Consider the following 24,000-nt stretch of genomic DNA (forward strand, 5'->3'; position numbering starts at 1 on the left):
GTTACTAATTGTTACACACCTGCTTCTGTTGATTAGCTTTATTGAGTATTTAAACCTCTGCAGTTTTCTTACATGACACCGGTTTCAACTAAAAATGGAAAACATTTTATGCAATTTCATTTACACGACAATGCCCCTATATGGGCCTGAAAGTGCAAGCTTTTGAAAACGATGCCTTTACTGTCTCCATGTAAACAACAAAAACGTGAATCTATGAAAACGGTGATGTCAAGCGCAGGCATGTTAAATGTTTGCAGGGTGTTTCTTGACAAAGCAAAATCTCTAACTACTGGCCTGGCATTCAAAACTTTTTAAAACAGGGTTTTTTTAAAAAGTAAAAAAAAACAACTTTTTTTTTTTTTTTCAAACAGGGTTGTCATTTTGACAACATTGTTGTCTGTTTGTAGTACATCGTTGTTGTGTAAAACATAACCTTAGTTCTTTGTTTGGTGTTAAATTTCAGTGTTTCACATGGTTGTTTTGTGAATGTTATTATTCCTGTTATCTCCTGTTTGTTCCTTGTTGGACTTTTTTTATATTCCTTGGGCTCTTGCACTCATTGCAACCACAAGCAGAAGCAACAATTCCTCAAGGACCACACAAAATTAGATTTGGCATGCCATACAAACTTCCCAGACTGCTCCTTGTGTGCGTTTTTTCAAGCTAGCCTCAATAAGGTAACTAAGGCATGCCTGCCATATGATGGTCCTAAAAGGACAATAGCAGCGTTTGTGGACTAGGTGCTGGTGAGCTGTGGCTCCCTGTTCATCGCCTGTTCAGCTGAGGAGGACATCACCAGGTACACTTCAGACCCAGAGCACAGCCGATCTTCAACCTCCCACCCTATGGACCAAAAGCCAGAGCCTACTGCAGACTGAGAGACTGAGCCCACCTCGTAAACCGCCCCGGAACTAAATCCAAAGCACATCATCGACCCAGAGCACAGAAATTAGTCTGACCAGGTGTGAGAGCCGGTAACATCTTCAGTGCCAGTGGGTGTCTTTGTCGAGTTTGAGGGGATGGATTGGAGCCCATACTCCTGCTGCTTAGGGAGAGCTGCCCCTGGCTTCTGGATACCTTAATGAGGAAGTGGAAGAGGTTTTTTCCCTAAAGGGGGTTGCACACCGAACAAGAAGCACTTCACCATGTCTTTAAAATTAGAACACATTGTTTCCTATGAGTGTTTGTTTCGCAACGGGGCTTATACAATGTTTTTGTAACCGATTATATTGACTAGAGCCCAATTGATATGGGTTTTTTGAGGGCTGATGCAGATGCCAATACTGCAGTAGATTTTCGATGATATTGCATTATGTATGTGACATAACAATGATATTGTTTATGTAGTCACAATAATTGTTTAAGGACGTTTGTATCATCTCGTCTTGTCTTAGTCATGGAAAATTTAACAACATTGAAACCAATCAGAGGAAACTTAAAATTTTGAATTTGGTGCGGTATCCCGTTATAGAAAAACATCAACCATACCTGTTGAAAGTTTTTTTTTCTTTTAGGAAGGCTATGAAAACTACATGCATCACCTGCACGGCCTGGAACATAACAGTTATATCCATGATCTGCCGTTTTCCACTATATTGTCCTCATCTTCACAATACCTGCAGAACTTCTTCTTACCTGAAACTTGTTACCAAAAACACAGGCGGTGACTGCCAAGTGTCGAATTTCATGTTTACGTTCACCGTCTATGTTTACGATGATACTCTACAAGACATTTTTTTGTGTATATTCCCACCCACCCTCTCTCTCCCGCCTCCTCTACCCAAAACGGCCAGTCCTTCAGCCTTGCCTCTGCCAGCTCTCTTCAGTCCCTCTGCTCATCTGGTTACTGCACTTTGCTACTCGGATTCACCTCAGGTCTTCCGGTAACCAGCTCCGCCTAGGCACGTGGATCCCCTGTCTTCGTCTTGGGCCTTCGACCAGTCGGCTCCACCTTGGTTTCTACCTCCTCGGCCCCACCTGGAATCGTCGTCTCCCTTCTTCTTCCAGCATCACATTGGTCAGTCGTTGTTCTTTCTAAGCCATGGACTTCCGTGCCTTCGGCTGTGCCTCATCTCTTCACCCCTTCGGCTCCGTCTTGCTCTGCCTTTCTTCCGGCTTTGCCTTGGTTCTCAGTCCTATGGCTTCGCCTCAGCCTTCTGCCACCCTGGTTCCACCTCTGCCACTCATCGCTGTGGTTCTACCTTGGCTTCCAGAACCTGCGCTGTCGCCCAGTTTCTGTGTCTCTTTGGATCCACCGCTGTTTGTTATATTTTTGTTATATTGGTTGTATATATATATATATATATATATATAGATAGAGAGAGAGAGAGAGAGAGAGAGAGAGAGAGAGAGATACATACATACACACACACACACACACACACACATATATATATATATATATATATATATATATATATATATATATATATATAGCTTTAATTTATTTCTTGTATTTTTTGTTTATTTTTTGTAATTTTATTTCTTCAACTTTAACATATTTTATTTCAGTTATTTGTAAATGAGTTGTGTTTCAGTTAGATATTAGATACATATGATCTAATATGTATAATATCAGCCCTTTATCAGTTATTGTTGGACTTTCAGTGTCAGTAGTACTATTTCAATGTTGGTGCAGTCCTCATTTTATGAATCTATTGATTGGCTGTGTTGAAGTGTGAATGAGTTGCTTTGCTGGATGGTGTTGATTCAGATTATAAATCTGCTGTTTGCTCAGCTGCAGATCTTTATGTATTTCTTCATTATGGTTTTATAGATTAGCCCAAATACTCTCTATAAAGAAGTTCTCATTTGGCACGCACAGTGGACTGTGTATTTATCATTCCTCCCTCACTCACACTTCTTGTCATTTAGTCGTCTTCTATCCAGAGACTTTAAAACAAAGCACTAAGGTTAGGCAAAAAATGTTGGCTCTATGCTCTCCAAAGGCACAGTTATGGTTGTCATAGTGATCATATTTTTTGCAAATCATTTGTCACCCGGATACTGTAAGGTTGAAGTAGAAGCACCTGGTTACACTGACATGAAGCAAATGAAAGGGGAGAGGTGAGCAACTATTCCCGTTTAGTCTTTTGACACCGCACGTTTTGAGTCATATGTGGATGTCGTCGACGTTATCTTGCTCGTTCGTCTCTACCTTCGGAAAAGTGAGATGGCTATCGCCGTGACAAAGAGCACTAGGACCGAACAAAGCAATGCTAACCATCGGCCGCCCCGGCCACCGTTTAACATGGAGATTGGAAAAGGAATCAGCTCCTCTCCTCCAGGACCTGCATGTAAATGAGGTTAGCCTCTCCTGCTGTGCCACTGCTCTATCCCCCACTCTCCTCTCCAGCTATAATGGCTGCAAAACTGCCACCCCCATTCTTCAGGAAGAAACCGGGACCAATCCTGATTAGTGCCCTTGTCTTGAGTGACAGGCTTGGATCCAAGCAGGCAGTGCCGTGGGCGCCACTGCCAAGCTGCTGTCAACCCGGTATCACTGTAAAAAAGCATCCTTTTTCTTCAACCCCCCCAGCCGCACACATACCACCTCCACTCTCTCTCACACCCCCTCATATTTTCTTTCTCTCTCTCTCTCTCTCTCTCTCTCTCTCTCTCTCTCTCTCTCTCTCTCTCTCTCTCTCTCTCTCTCTCTCTCTCTCTCTCTCTCTCTCTCTCTCTCTCTCTCTCTCTCTCTCTCTCTCTCTCTCTCTCTCTCTCTCTCTCTCTTTCTGGGTGGCTGGCTAGTCAAGCTTGGCTGCATCCCTTGCCTGAGCTACTGGGACAAAGTGTGATTTACAGTAGTTGGAGAGTTTCCCTGTCAGCTCTAACCTGTGTGCATGCTGTCTATCTGAGTAGGCGGCAGTAATGCTGTAGCAACAGCATATTGTGGTGTAAGCGTCATAGCACCTAGTTGAATCCACCCCTGCTTCCTGTCCCCGTGGAACATACACAAAACCTTACTTATTATCTTATGTTTTTGTGACTGTGCGGGCACAGGGAGCCATCCATTTTCCTTTCATTTTCAGCGATTTGTTTTCCTGCTGTAAATATAAGATCTTCAAGCCCGTTGAGCTCTGGGCTCCATGCCCCACTTTTATGCCCTTAAAGAAACATCACTGAAGTGTACGGTGAATCCCATTAATTAGCATCTCACGGTTGACTATGAATGCCCAGATCTTGCAACTTTTTGATGGTACATCTGAGATTACTAGTTTAGGCTCTGTTTTTGTTTTTTTTGTCCGTGTGTGTGTTCGGTCTCTATAAATGAAGTTGGGGAAATAAACAAGAGTGCAAGGGCGCTTCATCTACAAAGAGGAATTTCAGAGGTCTGGAAGCAACACTGTCTCAATCTCTTCCAAGAACACATCTCCTTCCTGTTTCACCTCTGGCACCCTGCCCATCATGCCCACAGACCGCTGAGGCCATGTGTAAAACACACAGATGGTAATATGTAGTATACTTTGCTAATACATGCTGATGAAATGTCTGTGCTAATGTGGAATATCATAGGCAACCGATTTGTTAATATGAATCCAAATAAATCCAAAATAAATCTATAAATCACTTGATAAAGTATAATAATTATTTGCATGTAGTGTAAGTGTTATATCAAGTAAACTATTAAAATACATTGGAGTGTGTTTCATACTGTTACTGTAAATAGTAATCCGCTTTAAATTTTATTACAATATAAATTCCAAGGAATCAGCAAATATGACCGATGTGAGGCAGTCCATGGACATATCATGTCAGCCGTGCAGAGAACTTTACTTGTATGTGAAATAAAAATAGTGCAATAATGTAATGATGGCCCAAAGTAGTTATGAAACACATCTCAAACAGAAGTCAGCTTCAAATGAACCAGAATTCTATTGGACATGTGTGAATTTATTTGTGTAAAACCTGTGAAATCTGTGCCTAAAAATTACACCCTTGCGCAAAACATCCAACTGCACCTTAAATGTGCACTATGTAACTTTTCCGTCCACTAGAGGTTGCCTAGTTTGAGCGCAGAATCTCTGGACATGTGGTTTTTACCTCACAGCTGGTGGAAAAGAATCGCGATAGATCTCGGTTAGAAATCAAGTTCATGGATGCGATTATTAACATTGCTATAGTATGAAGCAGAGCAGGACCGAGTGTTGTGGGAGTTGAGCAAGGCCGCTGGAGTGATTGTTAATAAGATGAACGTGGGGCTTTTATGCCACAGCCGCCGGCACTATTCCGCTTTTCCGGTCATGAGTTTGAGGTGACACTGCTCTGTTTATTATATTAGATACATTTGAGTGTGTTAAAAAATTATGCTATGACACTTGTGACGCACTGCAGTAAAAGTTAAGCGTATCTGCAAAATAAAACCGAAAGTCGCGGGTAACAGATATGACACAATTGACTGGTTAAAATATCCATTTTCACACGATTTACAATAGTTGGAAAAAATTGGGATATTTTAAGTACTCAATTGGTTTTTGGATATTTTACTGAAAAATGTTCCCCCCCCCACGATGTGTTATAAAGCTACTTTAATGTCCTAATTGAACTAAGGCCTAATCCTGGCTTAATCTGAGCGCTGTCTGTGAAACCATGCCTTTGTTTTCCTATATAGTTAATTCAAAATCTTACTTATACATGTACAGGGTTTTTTTTCTCACTTGTTCTGTGTTTTATGGAATGAATTGATGGAATCTTAATTTCAGTAACTTCATGTCCTATGTGGTCAGTAAGATACTAGGATTGGGTATTCAATGTGACATTGGTCAGGAATCGATTCATACATTCTGAAGCTTCATGATATCATTATTGCATTGCAACTGAGAGAGAGAGACTCAGCATTTAAGTGACAGATAATGAATCTGTGGTGTTAATTTTTAATCATTTGTTTGGTTCCATTCACTTTTCTCCATTACCATAGAAGTGGTTCAAACCGCACTGAGAAACGGTGCCAGTTTATGCTTTACTTCCTGCTTCTTCATTAATTGAACTGTAGGAATTGATATGAACGAACAAGGATCGATACAAGAACCTTGAGTATCATGCAAAATGAATTGCGACATATCGATATACGATTGTATTTGCAGAATCTCATTTTGCCTTGACTGATTGCCTATTTTCTTAAAGGTGTAGACTGGACATTATGAGAGTCCCCTAATTAACAGAATTACTTCCCACCTCTGGTTTTTGTGTTAGTCACTTGTGACGATTTGTGGCTGGTGGCGGTAGCAGTGCGTCCTTCCTACCATATTGTCGGCCGCCGGCTAATAAGGTAGCACTGACCGGCGGATGGGCTCATTAGCATCGCCTGCGGCCTGGCAACCCCCGCCAGGCCCCAGTCGGACACTTAATTACCGCCACCACTTTTTATCTCTCCTCCAAAACCCAGCCCCCCACCCCTTGAACGCCACCGGCATTTGCTTCTGCAATCCACAGAGAATGCCGGGAAACTATAGATGCCAAAGTGGTGGTTAGTTAGCCTGTAACATTCAATAGCAGCACTTGCTGTGAGGCACTGCAATATCTCTGATAGAGTTAAAGCCATTCGACCCAAGCCTCTCATGCGAGACTGCGAGAGTGTGTCTTTTCATTGGCATCAGTGGAATATTGATGACTCCACCCAGGCTTAATCGACTAATGGCCTCTCCCTCTCTCCTTCACTCTGCTGAAGCAGCCACCCTCCAACCCAGCACAGCCTTTCCGTGCCCTTTCTGCAACCTCTGGGTCAGACAGGCCAGTTTTTATGCCCGACTGAGTCGCAGAACAGCCTCAGTGTATTGGTAGGCAACCATACGCAAGTCATGTGGCTGCTAGCCCTAATAGAAAACGCTCCTATCCTCCTCCTCTGCCTTTTGGCTTTTTGCATCTCACAGCTGAGATGTTGTGGAATTAACTGTATTGTCGCCAACGGCTGTTGTTCAAGTGCATATCGAGAAATATAGACTACAATTACACAAAATCTATGTATTGCGGTAAAAAAATGGAATAAACAAGGTCCTTAAGATATTTTCCAAGTCTAATTGTATTATGGCTACTTTTTTGATCAAAAAAAAAACTGTACAGTACTACAGTAATACATTAATATTATTACAATATAATTTGCACTTTTTTATTTGAATATATTTTAAAATGTTATTTATTAATGTGATGGCAAAGCTGATTTACAGCTCAAGAAACATTTCTTATTTTTTATCAATTTTGAAAACAGTTGTGCATCTTACAACCCCATTTCCAGAAAAGTTGGGACATTTTGTAAAATCCAATTAATCAATATTAATTCTCTTCAACAAATAACTGACAAACTACAAAGAAAAGTTGTCCAGTGTTTTGTACTGACACTAATGCTCACTAGTTCACGTTAAAATGAAAATTACCCAATGATTTACTCACCCTCAAGCCATCCTAGGCGCTTATGACATTCTTCTTTCAGAAGAACACAATCTGAGTTATATTAATAAACACCTTGCTTTCCCAAGCTTTATAATGGCAGTGAACTGGGCACACAGGGTTTGAAGCTGGAAAAAAGTGCATCCGTCTATCATCAACTTATCCATATTTAAAACTTTATAAAGTAAAATATCTAGCTTCCACCAGACTGCCTTCTGTATTCATCTTACGTTACGTATTCAAGTGAAATGCCTCTTGTTGATGGCTGCAACACACTCCAAAAGAGTTGGGGCAGAGCCTTGTTTACCACTGTGTCAAATTACCTTTCCTTTTAATTACACTTTTTAATCATTTGGGGATTGAGGATACTAATTGTTGCAGTTTTGCAAGAGGAAGACAGCTGTTCAACAGTCTGTGGTTGCCATTTTGTCATTATGGCCCATACGTTTTCAAGTACAGTCCTTTTGCGGTGCGTCTAAAGCACTTTGTTGTAGCACGTGCAGAATGAGGACTGGCATTGTCATGATTTCCAGGAATTATGTCATCTTGATAGCAATACATGTCTTTGTAAGTCAATGATACTTTCACACATATGCAAGTCACCCATGCAGTTTGTACTGATGCATCCCCATACCATGACAGATGTTTGCTTTTGCACCTGTCGCTGATGACAGTGTAGATGGCCTTTTTCGTCTTTAGGACTGAGAACTCAATATCCATTTTTCCCCAAAACAATTTGAAACGTGGACTCATCCAACAACAGCACACATTTTCACTGTCTTTTGGACTATCTTTAGATGAGCTCAGGCCTAGAGAACTCAGCAGCATCTTTGTATAGAACAGATGTATAGCTTTTTCTTTGTGTAACAGAGAATCAAGTTGAATTTCTTTAGCAGCAGGCTGTTAAATGACAATGGTTCTCTGAAGTACTCACAAGCCCATGTTACTATATTTAACACAGTAGCATGAGTTATATTTACAGAAAAAAAAACAATTATACTAGTTACTTAAACTGGGTAAACCCAGCCTAAACTGCCCGCGATTTGATTTCGCCTGGCAGCTCAGTCTGGAAACCTATACATCCATTTCTGCTGCATCTGTTACACTTTTGCGGGAACCAATCACAGACCGGCTTATCCAACTGGCACGCTATCGGCGGGTTTAACATGACGGCAGATAGAGAAATGATGGGTCGTTGCCCGTTGATCACACTTCTTGTGGTCTGATTGGTTGAAGGAGTATCCAATTGCATACAGAGTTATTCCAATAATGCTCGTTAATCACACCTCTTTTGCAGTAGAAAATACAGAGCAGACTCCCCAGACCAATGTTCAATTTTAAATTGAGCTTGGTCTGGTGATAGCCAGAAAACTAGTTATTATGTCCAAAGGAGGGAATTTGTATGAGTTTTCGCAGAACATACCAGATAACACTTAGATTGTGGTTTTGCTTTTCTTAGTCATTTATAATCGTGATTAAGCCTCCCTGCAGTTTTTAAACTGGGGTTTCCCATTTTTTATAATGTGATTACACTATGCAGATTACACTGTAGCATGTATAACTTAACCTTTATTTTTTAAACATTTCTGTATTAAACCATTATTCTAGAGCATACAATCACTTTTTTTATATATATATTTAGTTTACTAAATTGGCTAGACTGGCTGGTAGGCTAAAAAGTTAATTTCAGAGCCTGAATGTAACACTTTTCTTTCTTTATGTGTTTTTCTGAGGTTATGATTTGCATTTAGCACTTGTGGTTGTAGGGTTGTAGGGTCATGTCCGCAGCAGCAAACAATCATAAGCGCAGTTTAGCCTCAAGAGAGACGAGCACCAAGTCTCAGTGTGAGTGACTGATAACAGATCTGGACCACAGTGCCTCCCCCAGCTGTTTTTCTGGCCACACAAATTCATGCTCACCATTATGGCATTAAACGAACCTCTCAAAGGCAGACGGCCAGTATCTTGTCCCTTGTCCCAAACTGTCAGGCTTGTTGCTATGCGATAGCATTGTTGCCGTTGCAGCTAACTACCAGGGTTTTGTTCCATTTTCTCGAGCCACATACGAGTGCGTATGTGCATTTCAGAGGTGGGGGGGGGGGGGGGTATTCAGACAAAGCCATGCAGAACTGGGGCCCGATCCATGACCTTGGGAAATGTCAGGCCGCCCACGGAGTGGCTTGCCTGTGTCTGCCTCTCTGGTGCAGCTAGGAACAAAAGTGGCGGGGCGTAGCACAACCTAGCTTAACCTAGCGTGGTGAGAGCAGAGTTCAGTCCGAGTTTCTGCCACTGCCTCAGAGACCTCTGGTCAGCAATCTAGCCATTTCTTACTAACAACATTATGGCATTACTGCCCGTTCTCCCTGGTGTCACATGGAAATGGGTCATGCCTCACATACTTCGCTGTTTTGCTCAGGTGACTGAGAGCTCAGTCAGTAAAAACGCCTCAATGATGTGCTTCAAGCACTCAAACCTTTAGCAATGAGGTACATGAAGTCAGAAGGACACTTGCACACACTCGGATGCACATCGAGGTGTGTGTGTCTGATTTATATCTTATTTTATTTTTTGGGTGATAAAGTGTGCTCTGCTCAATTGTCGGTATTGTGGTGCATGGTAGCACGGGGTCATGGCGGTTGCCACCCCTCTGGACCAAAGTAAGCAGTGCTGGCCAGATGTGTGTTCACTGTAATGATCCCTACGGGTCGACGGGATACCGTTGCCAAGCAACGGCTTTTTCTTTCCCCTGTAAACAGAAAGCTTACTCGCCAGGCTTATGTTGGGGTCGGCAAGGTGAGACCAGCCTTTATGTGTGCGAGCAAAAGGCGACGAAAAGATGCTCAAAGGAATTCTTTACAGATCATATTCCGATGTCACAAGCCCCCAGCCCTTTTTCCTGCCATCTCTGGGACTGGTTTTCTCGCACTCTCACTGAAGTGTGAGGATTTAATTTGGTCAAGTGAACAGAAAGAAAAAAAGCCTCACTTGATAAGTTTTGACATCCTCCCTCATCTAGGCTTGTTGCTTTCTGACATGCTCTCTTGGAGGGATTGTTAATATGTATCAGGAATATTCACATTCTTTGTTCGCCCTTGTCTGGCAAGCTGTAATGTTTTGCTTATGAATATTGATACATGAAGTGTATATTAATGACCCTTGGTGACCTTAACCCTATCCTTATTGGCTCCCTTGTGGTATCTGCAGGCTCATGAATATTAATCCAGTTCTGTAACCTCCATTACCCTAATCTTTGCTGTCTAGCCTCCCGGAAGGGCCTGTCACCATGGTAACCCTTTTACTAGACTCCTTTAGACCCTAGAAAAAAATATGAAAAGCAAGTTATTCCACCGTGCCTTGTGAGGGATGTCTCAGATACTCATCAGGACAATGCTTGATTTTGTAATATTGCTCATCTTTTCAGATTTTTTTTTAGACCATCCATCTTGGTCCCAATGAGAAAAGTCAGTTGGAAAAGGTCAATCGATAGCTGTAAGGACAATACAGTCAGCTTTTTCCCTACAGATTCTGCCTCCAGCATTTTATAATAATCACATATATATATAAAAAAGATTGATAAACATTTTTTTATAATGAAATATTATTGATGAAAAAGCATTTTAATAAATCCTGTTTTTATCTGTTTCACAGATGTGGACACGGTTGAGGATGGAGGGCCAGAGAGTGGGTCAGTGGAGGAGGACAGCTGGTTTGGAAATACCTCTGACAGCCCCTCTGAATCATCCTTCGGTGATGTGCAAGATGAGCTACGGGTTTCCCCGGACAATGTTCCCCGACCAGACCAAGACACCTCAGCCGAGAGCTCCCTGGGCTGCCCGACGCCAGTTCAGCGGGCCTCCCTGGAGCTGCTGGGGCTGGACAGTGGGGTCCTCTCGACCCAGGACACGCTGTCTTCAGTGGTGTCCTCTCTTTACGGAGACTCTGGCCAGGCTTTGGGTAAGCCCCTAAGCAGCAACCTGCGGCGTCTCCTGGAGGCTGGCTCGCTGAAGCTAGAGGGAGGGGAGCTGACCGGGCGTGGAACCGGCAGAGGACCAGAGTCACCTCCGGTCAGCTTGGTACTATCTCCGTCTTCGCATCACGCACAACAGCTGAGTGCCTTGGCGAGGAGGCTGGCTAATAGCAGCAACAACAGCGGTAACTCAAACTCTGCATCTCCCGCGTCTGTAGCAACTGTCAAGCAAGAGCCCTGTGACCCGTACGGCCCCAGCAACGGCCCTAACTCAGGCAGTAGTGGCTTTGTATGGGTAGGTGTTGCGGATAAATGGCCATCGGCTAGTTGCTCTGCACCCAGTGGCAGCAGTCTATCACCAGACTCGGCTATCCAGAAGTTAAAGGCAGCTGCCAACGCCGTGCTCCAAGACAAGAGCACGGTGGCTTCCTCCACTTCGGCGTCTTCATCCTCCTCTTCCTCCTCTTCGTCCTCTTCAGTCACCTCCTCCTCAATGGCAGCCCTGGGTACTCGCTCTGATGACGCGGTGCGCTTTGAACCGTTTGCTTCACCCTTCAGTCCACAGTCAGCCAGCTCCACGCTTGCTGCCCTCTCAAAGAAAGTGTCTGAAAGAAGTCAGCAGCAGGTGGGCTCATCTGAGCATCAACCCTCAGCTGGCTCCTTTCTCTCTCTGGTTTCCATGACCTCCTCAGCAGCTCTGCTAAAGGAGGTGGCTGCACGAGCAGCAGGGAACCTTCTAGCTGATAAGAAAGAGTCGGCATTAGTACTGGGAGCCTCCGAAGATGTCAAGCCCCTGTTAGACAGGAACCAGAAGGTGCCCACCCCAACCCAGGCTATGGATCTTCTGCTGCCAACAATCCCCAAGGGAAGGGCCAAGCCCAGCAGTCAAGCAGGTAACAGTTTGTTCCTAAAATAGATACATGCCATTTTGTCAGGGTGTGTTTTTGTGCTTTTAAGGGGGAATTGCAGGATATTTTTGTAAGATAAATCACACTAAAACCACACTTGTTAAACGTTTTTAGCGTTAGGGATATATTCATTATGACGGAACGCAACCTCCTTTTATGCCATCCAGCATCCAAGCTCACCTGATGTGGCACACCTGAAGCTATTAAATGCAGTTCACCTTCCCACATCATACCAGTCTCATGGTTGTGCAATTGTGTCCTCACCCAACAAGTCCAGCACCTACACCCACACCCACCATATCGGAAAGCACATGCCACTGCTGATGGGCCAGTGCACAACATGGTGAATATTCTGTGGAAAAATTTGATGCAATAAACATTTTTATTTAAATACACAGCTGTTAATGTGACAGTTCAAACTGAAATGAACATTTGCATGCTGTCAACAACACAAGTGTTTTTTCGTTCTACGGAGAGGTGTTATCTTTTTGTACTGCGAAGAAAACTTGAGTGGCACTCACAAGACTTGGTGATGTTGGGGTCATCATTTTTGCTTAGTGAACGTGAATAGCAGAGGAGGAATCTGGAACCGATATCTTGATTGAATTAGTCTGACGAATCACGTGAACATGGTTGGATGGGTTTCGTGTTCGCTCTACACAGTGTTAGCAGTACGTAAAAAACTGTTGAGTTGTGTTTGAGTTGAGTCAGTTGTGTGCAAAAGGGTGTTCGCAAATGTGCTGTGTTTTTTTTACATTTTGCTAGGTGGCACTAATTTCGCAGAAACGACATACTTCACCTTTAGAAGGTACACTCCATTGACTGATGACATGCTAATCTAAATCAGAAACGACAAATAAGAAACACCATCGAAGGTGTCAATTTAAATATGGATGTAAATGCCTAAAGTGTTTATTTAAAATGTTTAAATTATCACTAGTAGCCTATTATAAATAAAAGTAAAATAGAATTAGAATAAATGTAAGTGCAAGGAAAATATAAGAAAAATATGTTGAAATAAGGCAAATTATTGACTTTAACAAATGTATAGACTCGATAAACAGCCTCTTATAGTAACAGTAGGTCTTTTTACAGTAGGGATGTCTTTTACATTTTTTTGTTAAAAATACATTTCCTTATGGAGCAAAAAAAATTCAGTTATGACTTTTTTCTCCAAATGATTTAGTCTATTTAGTTTTGTATCAAATACAATGTGATTTTCGTTGAGATCTGAAAGCAACGGCACATTTTTCTGCTTGGGCAGGTATTTTGAGGACACCTTTCCCTGCACATGAAATACCCCGTATGCTAGCAAACCAATGAGATGCGGGACAATGATGACGATCCATAATAACAGAGTGTAGGCGGATATATATATATATATATACATATATATATATATATATATATATATATATATATATATATATATATATATATATATATATATATATATATATATATATATTTATATATAAAAGATTTTATTTTTTACCTTTTCCTACTATTAACTGCACAAAATGCTGAAAATAAATAATAGTAAACAGTGAAAATATATCATGAGACAAATCGGAATAATAAATATTTAACCTACTATCTTATTTTTGTCATTTAATAATCTTAACCGTATATTTATTTTTCAAGGTAACAGTACCTAAATGTTTGATTATTACACCACTGAAGAATGCACTGTGTAGTGATTTAGTAGTGCCATAAGGTCATGCTTCGTCTGCAAGAGGTTGGCTGGAGAATCTGGGAAAGGTCTGTTAGCACAGTGGGGGTTTGCTGGAGTTGGCGGCACGTTCCCAGACCTAGCTCATCTCCCGCGGATGTGCAGCTTGCCAAACGGAGGCCGGCAGTGTGTGTGCTCCCCATAGCCCGAACAGTCGGAGACCATCTCAGCAGATTCCCCCGGAATTTAGGTCAGACTCCAGAGCCGCCACGACCATCAGAGTTTCCATTCGGCACAGGCCCTGGGTTGAGCGCCTGAGATATGGCTGATCTTTTGCTAATTCTATAACTTCTGTGGCTTGGAATCATGAGTGACCGAAAGCCTCTACAGACACAGAGAATGATGTCAAAGTCACAATCACAAGAGAGTTAAATAGGTTGTAAACGGCTATAATATGACAGATTACTAAGTATAATAAAGTTTAAATAAGAAAGAAGAAAGAACACCTTAATTATCATCATAATTGAGTTTCACCTTGGTTTGTGTTTATCTATGTGAGATCTGTAAAATGGTCACATGAAGAGTATCTGTTCAGTAATAAAACAACAGAAAATGGACATTAAAAATTGTGAAACCAGCTAACAGCTCTTATTCCTTTCCCTTGATACCAAAGACCTTCAGTCATTTTACCTCACGAGTGGTTTCCACAGTGATCTCGCCGGGAGAGGTTGAGCCACAGATGGTGGTTTATTGTTGCAAATAGGCAGTCTCGAAGTTTTACACCCTGGGTCAATGAATGCCTGAGCGCTGTAATTTCACCAAACACTGATTACCAGATGTTTTTCGAGGAACACGACTGGAATACTTATGAAGCCATCCTGACAGGCCCTCATAGAATTTGTAATGCAATCATGCCAGCTTCTAATAAGACCAATTAAGCCCTAATGGACACCGGATATGGAGCCAACAACAATAATCGGCTTACTAAAACATCCTTGTGTTTGGCTTCCTTTGTGAGGAGTCTTTGGCATTGATCTGTGTAATCATAACTCACAATTTTTATCTCATTCACACGAATTGATGCAAGGGTGACAAGAGTGAAAGGCTATTTAGCCTACATGCTATTTGATGCCAAAGGGCTATCTAATAATATGGCATTGTTGTTCAGCTAATGATTAAATTGAAACAAGAGAAAACTACACTAGAATACCATTTTTGTGTTTGCAACACTAAAGAAAGAAATTTAATATTAATTCAAAGAATATTTTTTTTTTTTTATTTTTTTTTTTTTTTTGCAGGTTCTCCTGAGGATGGAGGAAAGCCCTTTCAGTGCCCGGTATGCGGTCTGGTCATCAAGAGAAAGAGCTACTGGAAGAGACATATGGTGATCCACACGGGCTTAAAAAGCCACCAGTGTCCCCTCTGTCCCTTTCGCTGTGCTCGTAAAGACAATCTCAAATCCCACATGAAGGTGACTTCAATCGCTGAGAGCAAAAATGCTTGTGCCATAAATCATGACCAAATATCACAGCATCTTTAGGTGCAGATTTTTTTTATGATGCAAAATTTGTAGGGCTGTGAGTTCATATTTTTAATCAATTTAATGATATGATGTGACAAATAATAAAATCAATCACAATTAATCACATTTATAAATATTTGCAGAGACAAGCCCCTAAATTAAAGGGATAGTTCCCCCAAAAATGAAAATGTGATGTTTATCTGTTTACCCCCAGGGCATCAGAGTTGTAAGTGTGTTTGTTTCTTCAGTAGAAAACAAATTAAGATTTTTAACTCCAACTGTTGCTGTATAATGCATGTCAGTGGTGTTTTCTATGACGGTCACTATGAGAGTAAAAAACACACAGACATACGAATCCATATTAAACCCTATGGCTCATGGCGACACATTAATGTCTTAAGACATGAAACGACCGGTTTCTGCGAGAAACTGATCAGTATTTATGTTTTTTTTTTTAAACCTAATTTCAGATGAATCTCATCTAGTGTTCCCAATGTTCTTTTTTTCATCATTAGTGCCTGTGCGGATGGCACGGATCAGTCAAATGATGCATCTATGTAATATACACTCATCTAAAGGATTATTAGGAACACCATAATAATACTGTGTTTGACCCCCTTTCGCCTTCAGAACTGCCTTAATTCTACGTGGAATTGATTCAACAAGGTGCTGAAAGCATTATTTAGAAATGTTGGCCCATATTGATAGGATAGCATCTTGCAGTTAATGGAGATTTGTGGGATGCACATCCAGGGCACAAAGCTCCCGTTCCACCACATCCCAAAGATGCTCTATTGGGTTGAGATCTGGTGACTGTGGGAGCCATTTTAGTACAGTGAACTCGTTGTCATGTTCAAGAAAACAATTTGAAATGATTTGAGCTTTGTGACATGGTGCATTATCCTGCTGTATGTAGCCATCAGAGGATGGTGGTCATAAAGTAGGACATGGTCAGAAACAATGCTCAGGTAGGCCGTGGCATTTAAACGATGGCCATTTGGCACTAAGGCCTAATGTGTGCCAAGAAAACATCCCCCACACCATTACACCACCAGCCCGCACAGTGTTAACAAGGCATGATGGATCCATGTTCTCATTCTGTTTACGCCAAATTCTCAGTCTACCATCTGAATGTCTCAACAGAAATCGAGATTCATCAGACCAGGCAACATTTTTTCAGTCTTCAACTGTCCAATTTTGGTGAGCTTGTGCAAATTGTTGCCTCTTTTTCCTAGTTGTAGTGGAGATGAGTGGTACCCGGTGGGGTCTTCTGCTGGTGTAGCCCATCCGCCTCAAGGTTGTGCATGTTGTGGCTTCACACATGCTTTGCTGCATACCTCGGTTGTAACGAGTGGTTATTTCAGTCAAAGTTGCTCTACTATCAGCTTGAATCAGTCGGCCCATTCTCCTCTGACCTCTAGCATCAACAAGGCATTTTCGCCCACAGGACTGACGCATACTGGATGTTTTTCCCTTTTCACACCATTCTTTGTAAACCCTAGAAATGGTTGTGCGTGAAAATCCCAGTAACTGAGCAGATTGGAAATACTCAGACCGGCACCAACAACCATGCCACGCTCAAAATTGCTTAAATCACCTTTCTTTTTTTCTATTCTGCCATTCAGTTTGGAGTTCAGGAGATTGTCTTGACCAGGACCACACCCCAAAATGCACTGAAGCAACTGCCATGTGGTTGGTTGATTAGATCATTGCATTAATGAGAATTTGAACAGGTGTTCCTAATAATCCTTTAGGTCAGTGTATTTCTGTGATCGCGCCAGGTTTTTGACCTCCCCTTGATGGAAGTAATGGCATTGGGAATACTAGATAAGATTTGTATGATATGAGGTAAAAAATAAAACAAATACTGTTCGTTTTTTTCCGCAGAAACAGATTTTTTCGTGTCTTAAGACATTAATGTGTTACCACGAACCACAGGGTTTAATATGCATTTGTATGTCTATGTGTTTTTTACTCTCATAGTAGCTCTCATAGAAAACACCCCATTGACATGCATTATAACGGTTGGAGTTAAAAATCTTAATTTGTGTTCTACTGAAGAAATAAAGACAACTGCATCTTAGATGCCCTAGGGGTAAGTAGATAAACATCAAATTTTAATTTTTGGGTGAACTAACCCTTTAAAGTAAGTCAAAAGAAATGTATTATTGTGGCAGACTGAAAAACAAAAATAGACATTATAAAAAGTGGTTTTAGAAGTCAATAAATTATTTATTTAGATATCATTGAATCTAAGCCTATCCAGCCTTATAGCCCACAGCAATCAGAGGCAGCGAGAGGCCATTCACACAGGAGTCTTTTTTATTTTATTTTAAAAATTCTATTGCCTTATCTTTCATAAAAAATTAATGGTACTAAATAGATATAAAAAAGTTATGTAAATAATTTATAATGTCATTCATTTATATTCATAATGTCACTCAAATTAATTGATAGAGACGTTGAGGATTCATTTTTGATATGCTTCCTGCGACTCACTTTTTTCAAATTTCTTCTGTTTTGCTCTGATCATCTCAAGGTCCATCAACACCAAGACCGAGGAGAGACCTTCCAGTGTGAGCTCTGCCCCTTCACATCCTCTCGCCACTTTAGCCTCAAGCTGCACATGCGTTGCCATCAGCACTTCCCTCGTCCCGACCTCAAAGTCAAAGAAGAACCCGGCACAGACACGGAGGAGGGCGAGGGCTTACTCATGGGGGACGGTGGAGTCGCTGGCGATCAGGTCATGAACACAGATGCTTCCACGTCTCCCACTGTGAGCCAACCCGACGGTCGTTTACTGGCCTCCCCCAATGAACCCTCGAACCACGTCCAGATCAAGGAGGAACCCCAGGAGAGGGATGTGTCTGTGATGTCTCCTTTTGCCCTGTGTAGGGAGCGACCCAGTAGCAGCAGTAGTTCTCTGGATCTGTCTGGGCTCAAATCCAGTCCAACTGGGCCTGGACCTACAGCTGCCTCGCTCTTCAGCCCAGATATCACCACCAAGACAGCTACGGACCTCCTCATGAAGCTCTCAGGTAAGACATCACTGTTAAACCGCAATGTGAAAGGACAATGTGATGGCATTAAATGCTTGATTATGATGATTTATTCTTAACTTCTTGCATTTAAGATTAATGAATTGGTAAAATAATTATGGGTTGGCAAAGGTGAGAAGTAGAATTCAACTTGCTGGATGGGAATTCAAAGCCAAGATCCGGCAGGACTGTGTTTTTTGCATGATTAATAAACTTGTAAAGTGTAAAATTTTAAATTATTTTCAAATAATTTTAAATAAATGCTTTTCTTTTGAACTTTTCTATTCATCAAAGAATCCTGAAAAAAATTAACCAAAAATATTGGAACATGATCTGTTTTCAACATTGATAATAATTAGAAATGTTTCTTGAGCACCAAATCAGCATATTAGAATGATTTCTGAAGGATAATGTGACACGTCATGTGAGACTGGAGAAATGGCTGTGGAAAATTCAGCTTTGCCATCACAGGAATAAATATAATTAGACTTTTTTTTTAATCAAAAAGAGTTATTTAAAATGTTAATAATATTTTACATTATGACATTTGTAGGTTACATTTGTACATTATGTTTTTACTGTAATTTTCATCATGGTAAATGTAGCCTTGGGAGACACCTTTCAAAAACATAACAAAATCTGATCAGTAGTGTGTGCATTAATGTTAATTTATACAACTTGAAATGTTAAAAAATATATGATTGTAGAATGTAGAAATTATCAATATTATTATCATCATCATTAACCTACAAGAATAAATGCTCCTGAAGTATTGTTCATTGTTACTTCATGAAACCTAATGTATTAACTAACTCATTTTAATGAATTAAACCAAAATGTAGAATTTTATATAGACAATATAATAATCTGTTAATGCTCAGGCTAATATTGAGTATATAAATTAATAAGCTGTCTGGGGGCAAAGGTGAAATTTAGCTGTTAAAATGCAAAATTACACTTGTTAATGTACTAGAACTCCAAACTTTAGACCATTAAATACATGTTGTTGTAGCTGAAAGTATAGGTAATTGTGAGACAGCTGCAAGATTGATCCGTGAGGGCTGACCAAGGGTTACCCAGAAGGTCGGCAACAGGGTCGCTGCTCCCTCGCTTAATGCAGAGTAATTAGATTGAGATCTCGGCATGGGAAAAAAATGAAAACTGTCTGAACATTAGATTAATTAAAAATTCATGCATAATTCATAATTAAAAAGGAATTCGTAATTAGAAATGATTAGCACCCTCAGCTCCATCTCATGACCTCTTGCCTGGATGCGGAGGGACTGTTCCAGCTTAGTTAACTTCGTCTCTGTCTTTGTGGAACGTGCAGAGGCTGGGTTCACTGCACTGCCCCCTTTGACGCCCATGGCACTGTGTTCCTGGATTCCCAAACAAACGGGTTTAGGTACCAGAGGACCATCAATCATAGACTCCTCAGTAGACTCCTTAACATGGCAAAGCTAGGAGTTGAAACATAGTGGACATGTCCTGCTATAGAAAGAGGCTTGATGTTCCAAATTATATTATAGGAGATTATAGGAGATCACCTAAGGACCAGTATTTTTTCCCCCATTCATTTTCCCCATATGTTTTTTTAATGAAAGTCTTCATTAAAGTGGTATATAAGCCATGAATCAAGCCAACTAACTATGAGGTGAATCCCAACATTACAAAGACTTATTTAAAGCAAAAAAGTATTTGAAAATCAGACAAAAAAGAGAAAAGGCCAAGACTTTATTGAGGGAAAAGAACTACAATCCCATGAAGCATTATAAAAACAACATAATTGAATTAAAAACGACAGATAAATATAAAACTATTAAAGTTGTTTATTATGTTTATAGAAACAATATATTTGTAAGATTGCAAAACATGCACATATATATATAAAATATACTGTCGATTATGTCATTCACAGTGCTTCATGGGAGTGCACATCTTTTGGTGGGGTTTGCTTGTTACAGCTCTGATTGGTGTACATTTTCTAGACGCAAGCATCATGGTTAATGTAGTATTTCCTATCAAGTTCCGCTGTTAAACATTATCTTTCAAAGAAGTCGAAATAATGCAGATGCTTAAACAAAAGCATGTACCAGCGATTAACAACCTCTGAACTCACAGTTGGTCTTGACTTTAAACAATTGTAAGTTATCATTAAAAATCAATTATCTTATGGGGAAAATGAATGAGTTTTTACTTCTGGAACGGTGGAACCCGACTGTCGCACTCTATTGGCTGGATGCTCCTCTACAGAAGAGAAACATCTGGGTCAGGATTGTCCTCGGTAAAGTAGTTTATTTAGATTTTTTTTTTCTAATTTTAGTTTTACCTTTAATAATTTGTGCAGTGGTGCTTTAACAAGGACGATCTAAGAGGCGTCACTTCTCGCGTGCTGTGCTGAAACTGTCAGGAATCTGAAAATGTCTCTGAGAAATTGTGTCATGTAAGTCATAAAGCAGTTCTGAAGCAGTTATCAAAACACAGCTTTTGTAACATGTGCGCTGCCTTTCAATAATGCATTTCAAGACAATTCAAAGACAAGTTGGACTTCGCATCAGATGCTGCGAGCAACAGTCATATAAGACTGCTTGTCATGTTCAAACTTTGTTCAAATGTTATAATCGATTAGTCTGATCTGTGATTTGAATTTACTTTAAAGTCATAACAATTGCATTTCTATGGGAAAAAACGGCAGCGGTCAGAGAGCTGCTACAGAAAATGTGCACTGCCCAAGCTGTCATAAGCACATGGTTTCATGTGAGTTGCCTGATCAGATGTGTGTGCTTTTTAATGCACTTTGATGCCATTTTCCTCTGTGCATAATTTGGATTCAATCCGTAAGCATTACGAATTCACTAAAGTATGTCCTTTTTGCAAATACTCATCCTTAGCCCTGATTGTGAACGAATCTCTGTTGAAACCTTAGACTTTATAATCGCATTGATCTTTTTGTTTTTATCTTTAAATATTTAACTGATATTTTTGTTCCCTAATCGGGACAGTACAGCACAGAGAATTGTCATGAAAGTAAGAGAGAGAGGGGCACAGGATTGGGAAAGGACCTAGAGCCCGAACTCTGAACTCAGATTACCCGAAATGTAACCACGCTATGTGTTGGAGTGCTTGTCACAAGGCTTTAAAACTATAGATACACAGGTTTTGTATAATGTAAGGCTATGACTTATATTTAAAGGCTAATGGCTTATATTTAAAATGTTTAAAATTTTGTCTGCATTCATATATACATTATTTGGATCAGGATTGGGTGGGATATGTGCATATAAAGCAAATGTGTAAAAAAATGTATGTGTATACATATAGGTGGCCCTTTTTTCTTAATAACTGATTAATCACAGAATTAATTATATAGCCTTAATTAAAAATTGCAAAATGTATTTATCATACATATCATACATACATAAATCATACATTTATGATTCATACTTTTACAATACCAATTAGGGATGTTCAAATGTAATTTTTTTGTCAACTTATTTGTGCACATCCTCCAAATGTACCCACTTGGGGTACATGATGGAAAGAGAGACACAAAAGAAACATAAATGGGAAGGGAATTAGAGAAGTGTAGATAAAATGAAGAATGAAGTGTAAAAATTACAGATTACTGCTTTTAGAGTTCCCCAGGCTAAACACACATTCTCACACACACAAGATGAACTCTCACTGACCTCTGACATAATTGGCCTATCCTTTCTTTGGACTGCCTGACTCTCTTCTTACTTTTTAGACCAATCCGCTTTGATTTTCCTCCACGCTGACACGACTGTCAGCCATCCAGTTGCGATACACATTTTGATTTGGAGATGAAAGCTGGGGAAGCACTTTGAAATGCAGGCCCCTGCACATACTTGCTGGACCTAATTCAATAATGACAGTTCACACGTTGTCTCTTCTCTAAGAGAAAGTGATTCTGGGTGTGACTTTGGTCATGAGCGAATAATTGGCTGGAACAATTGTGAGAGGTGTTGAAATTGGTGAATCCAAAGAACGAGCGGAAACTGGAGTTGGCTCTCCATCCCCATTATTTTTGTATGCTCTCCTTTAATTTGTTCCTCGAAGTCCCAGAATCACTGAGGTTTGCTTGCCATTTCTCACATCCACCATGTGGCGCTTGCTTTCGTAAGTGACCCCTGCAGCGTTCGGCGACGTGTAGCTGCACCCTTGCTGCTTCATGTAGCAAAGCCTTCCTACCGTAGCAGACTGTTGGCTGTTGTTGCCCCCTTAACCTGCCACGTTAAGCCATCCTCGGCGGGAGCGCTGACCAATTGTCAGAGCTGGGAGCAGAGCTGCATGACAGAGGTGGAAAGCTAATGAAGTGGTCCAATAGTGGGCAGCCGCAACAGAGTGAGAGGTGACAGGGTACTGGACAAGCGCCCAGCAGAGAAACGAATCAGCCCGCAGAGAGGAGGAGGCAAAAAAAACACAAAAAAAAAACAACAAGGCCAGGTGACAGCAACGGCAGATGACAGCCTCACTGGAGAGAGCAGAGATAGCCCCAGTGTTGATGTAACACTGACCGGGGGCTTCACTCCAGTCACAGAGAGAGAGAGAGAGAGAGAGAGAGAGAGAGAGAGAGAGAGAGAGAGAGAGAGAGAGAGAGAGAGAGAGAGAGAGAGAGAGAGAGAGAGAGAGAGAGAGAGAGAGAGAGAGAGAGAGAGAGAGAGAGAGAGAGAGAGAGAGAGAGAGAGAGAGAGAGAGAGAGAGAGAGAGAGCGATGGACAGTAGAGATGGCGAGAGCCTGTATTCAGACAGAAGCAGAATATGATTGTCAGTGCTGTTCAGAGCACTAAATATGGCGACATCTGCATTCTATAACCAAAGTGACTCACTTAAATGTTTAAAAAAATGCGTTGGAATTTACTTTTCACAGTTGAACGGCATTACATAAACCTAAATTCCGTAAAAAGTCTTAAATTCTTTTGTATGGTACATTTGAATGAATCGTCAGTAATTGGTTTTCATCATCACTCAGACGGGTTAACATGTCCTGCACAGCATTTTATTTAGTTTAAAATTGCAGTTTATATGTGAATATTGAGATACTATTAAACATTAATTATTAAAATTAAACATGAAACAAACTAATTTAGTGAAAAACATGCCTTGATTATTTTAACTGCATTTTTACTGTATATTATACCATACATTATATTATATAATCTTGCATACAAGTTATGGCTCCAACATTAAAAGTGTCATCCAAAGACCAAAGCAATTTTTTTTACACTTTTATCATCCAGCTCGATTCACCATTTATTTGGTTCAGTTTATCACATTGCAGAATTATTTATTTTACCAGTCTGAACGGGCTCTGTAAGACTAAAGGGAATAGTTCACTCAAAATGTCCTTACAAATCTGTATGACTTTCTGCTAACACATTATATTGATAGTCCTTTAGACATTCTTCTATCGATAAGTTATTTTGCAACTACATGTCAACTACCTCTAATAAGAGTATTCGGAGACTGGGTAGGGTTAGTAGAATATT

The 24,000-nt window shown here is 40.6% G+C and overlaps 1 protein-coding gene across 4 annotated transcripts in view; it reads left to right on the forward strand.

Moving 5' to 3' along the window:
• Nucleotides 1–24,000, forward strand: part of znf827 (zinc finger protein 827) — an 89,300-nt gene that overhangs the window by 19,960 nt on the left and 45,340 nt on the right. For all 4 annotated transcript variants that reach the window (XM_067441365.1, XM_067441364.1, XM_067441362.1 and 1 more), the window contains exons 2-4: nucleotides 11,032–12,243; nucleotides 15,229–15,401; nucleotides 17,992–18,490. In XM_067441365.1, the coding sequence (XP_067297466.1) occupies nucleotides 11,032–12,243; nucleotides 15,229–15,401; nucleotides 17,992–18,490 (1,884 nt within the window). The remainder of the gene's footprint in view (nucleotides 1–11,031; nucleotides 12,244–15,228; nucleotides 15,402–17,991; nucleotides 18,491–24,000) is intronic.

This window comes from Pseudorasbora parva, chromosome 4 (genome assembly GCF_024679245.1).
Source record: "Pseudorasbora parva isolate DD20220531a chromosome 4, ASM2467924v1, whole genome shotgun sequence".
NCBI classification, from domain to species: domain Eukaryota; kingdom Metazoa; phylum Chordata; class Actinopteri; order Cypriniformes; family Gobionidae; genus Pseudorasbora; species Pseudorasbora parva.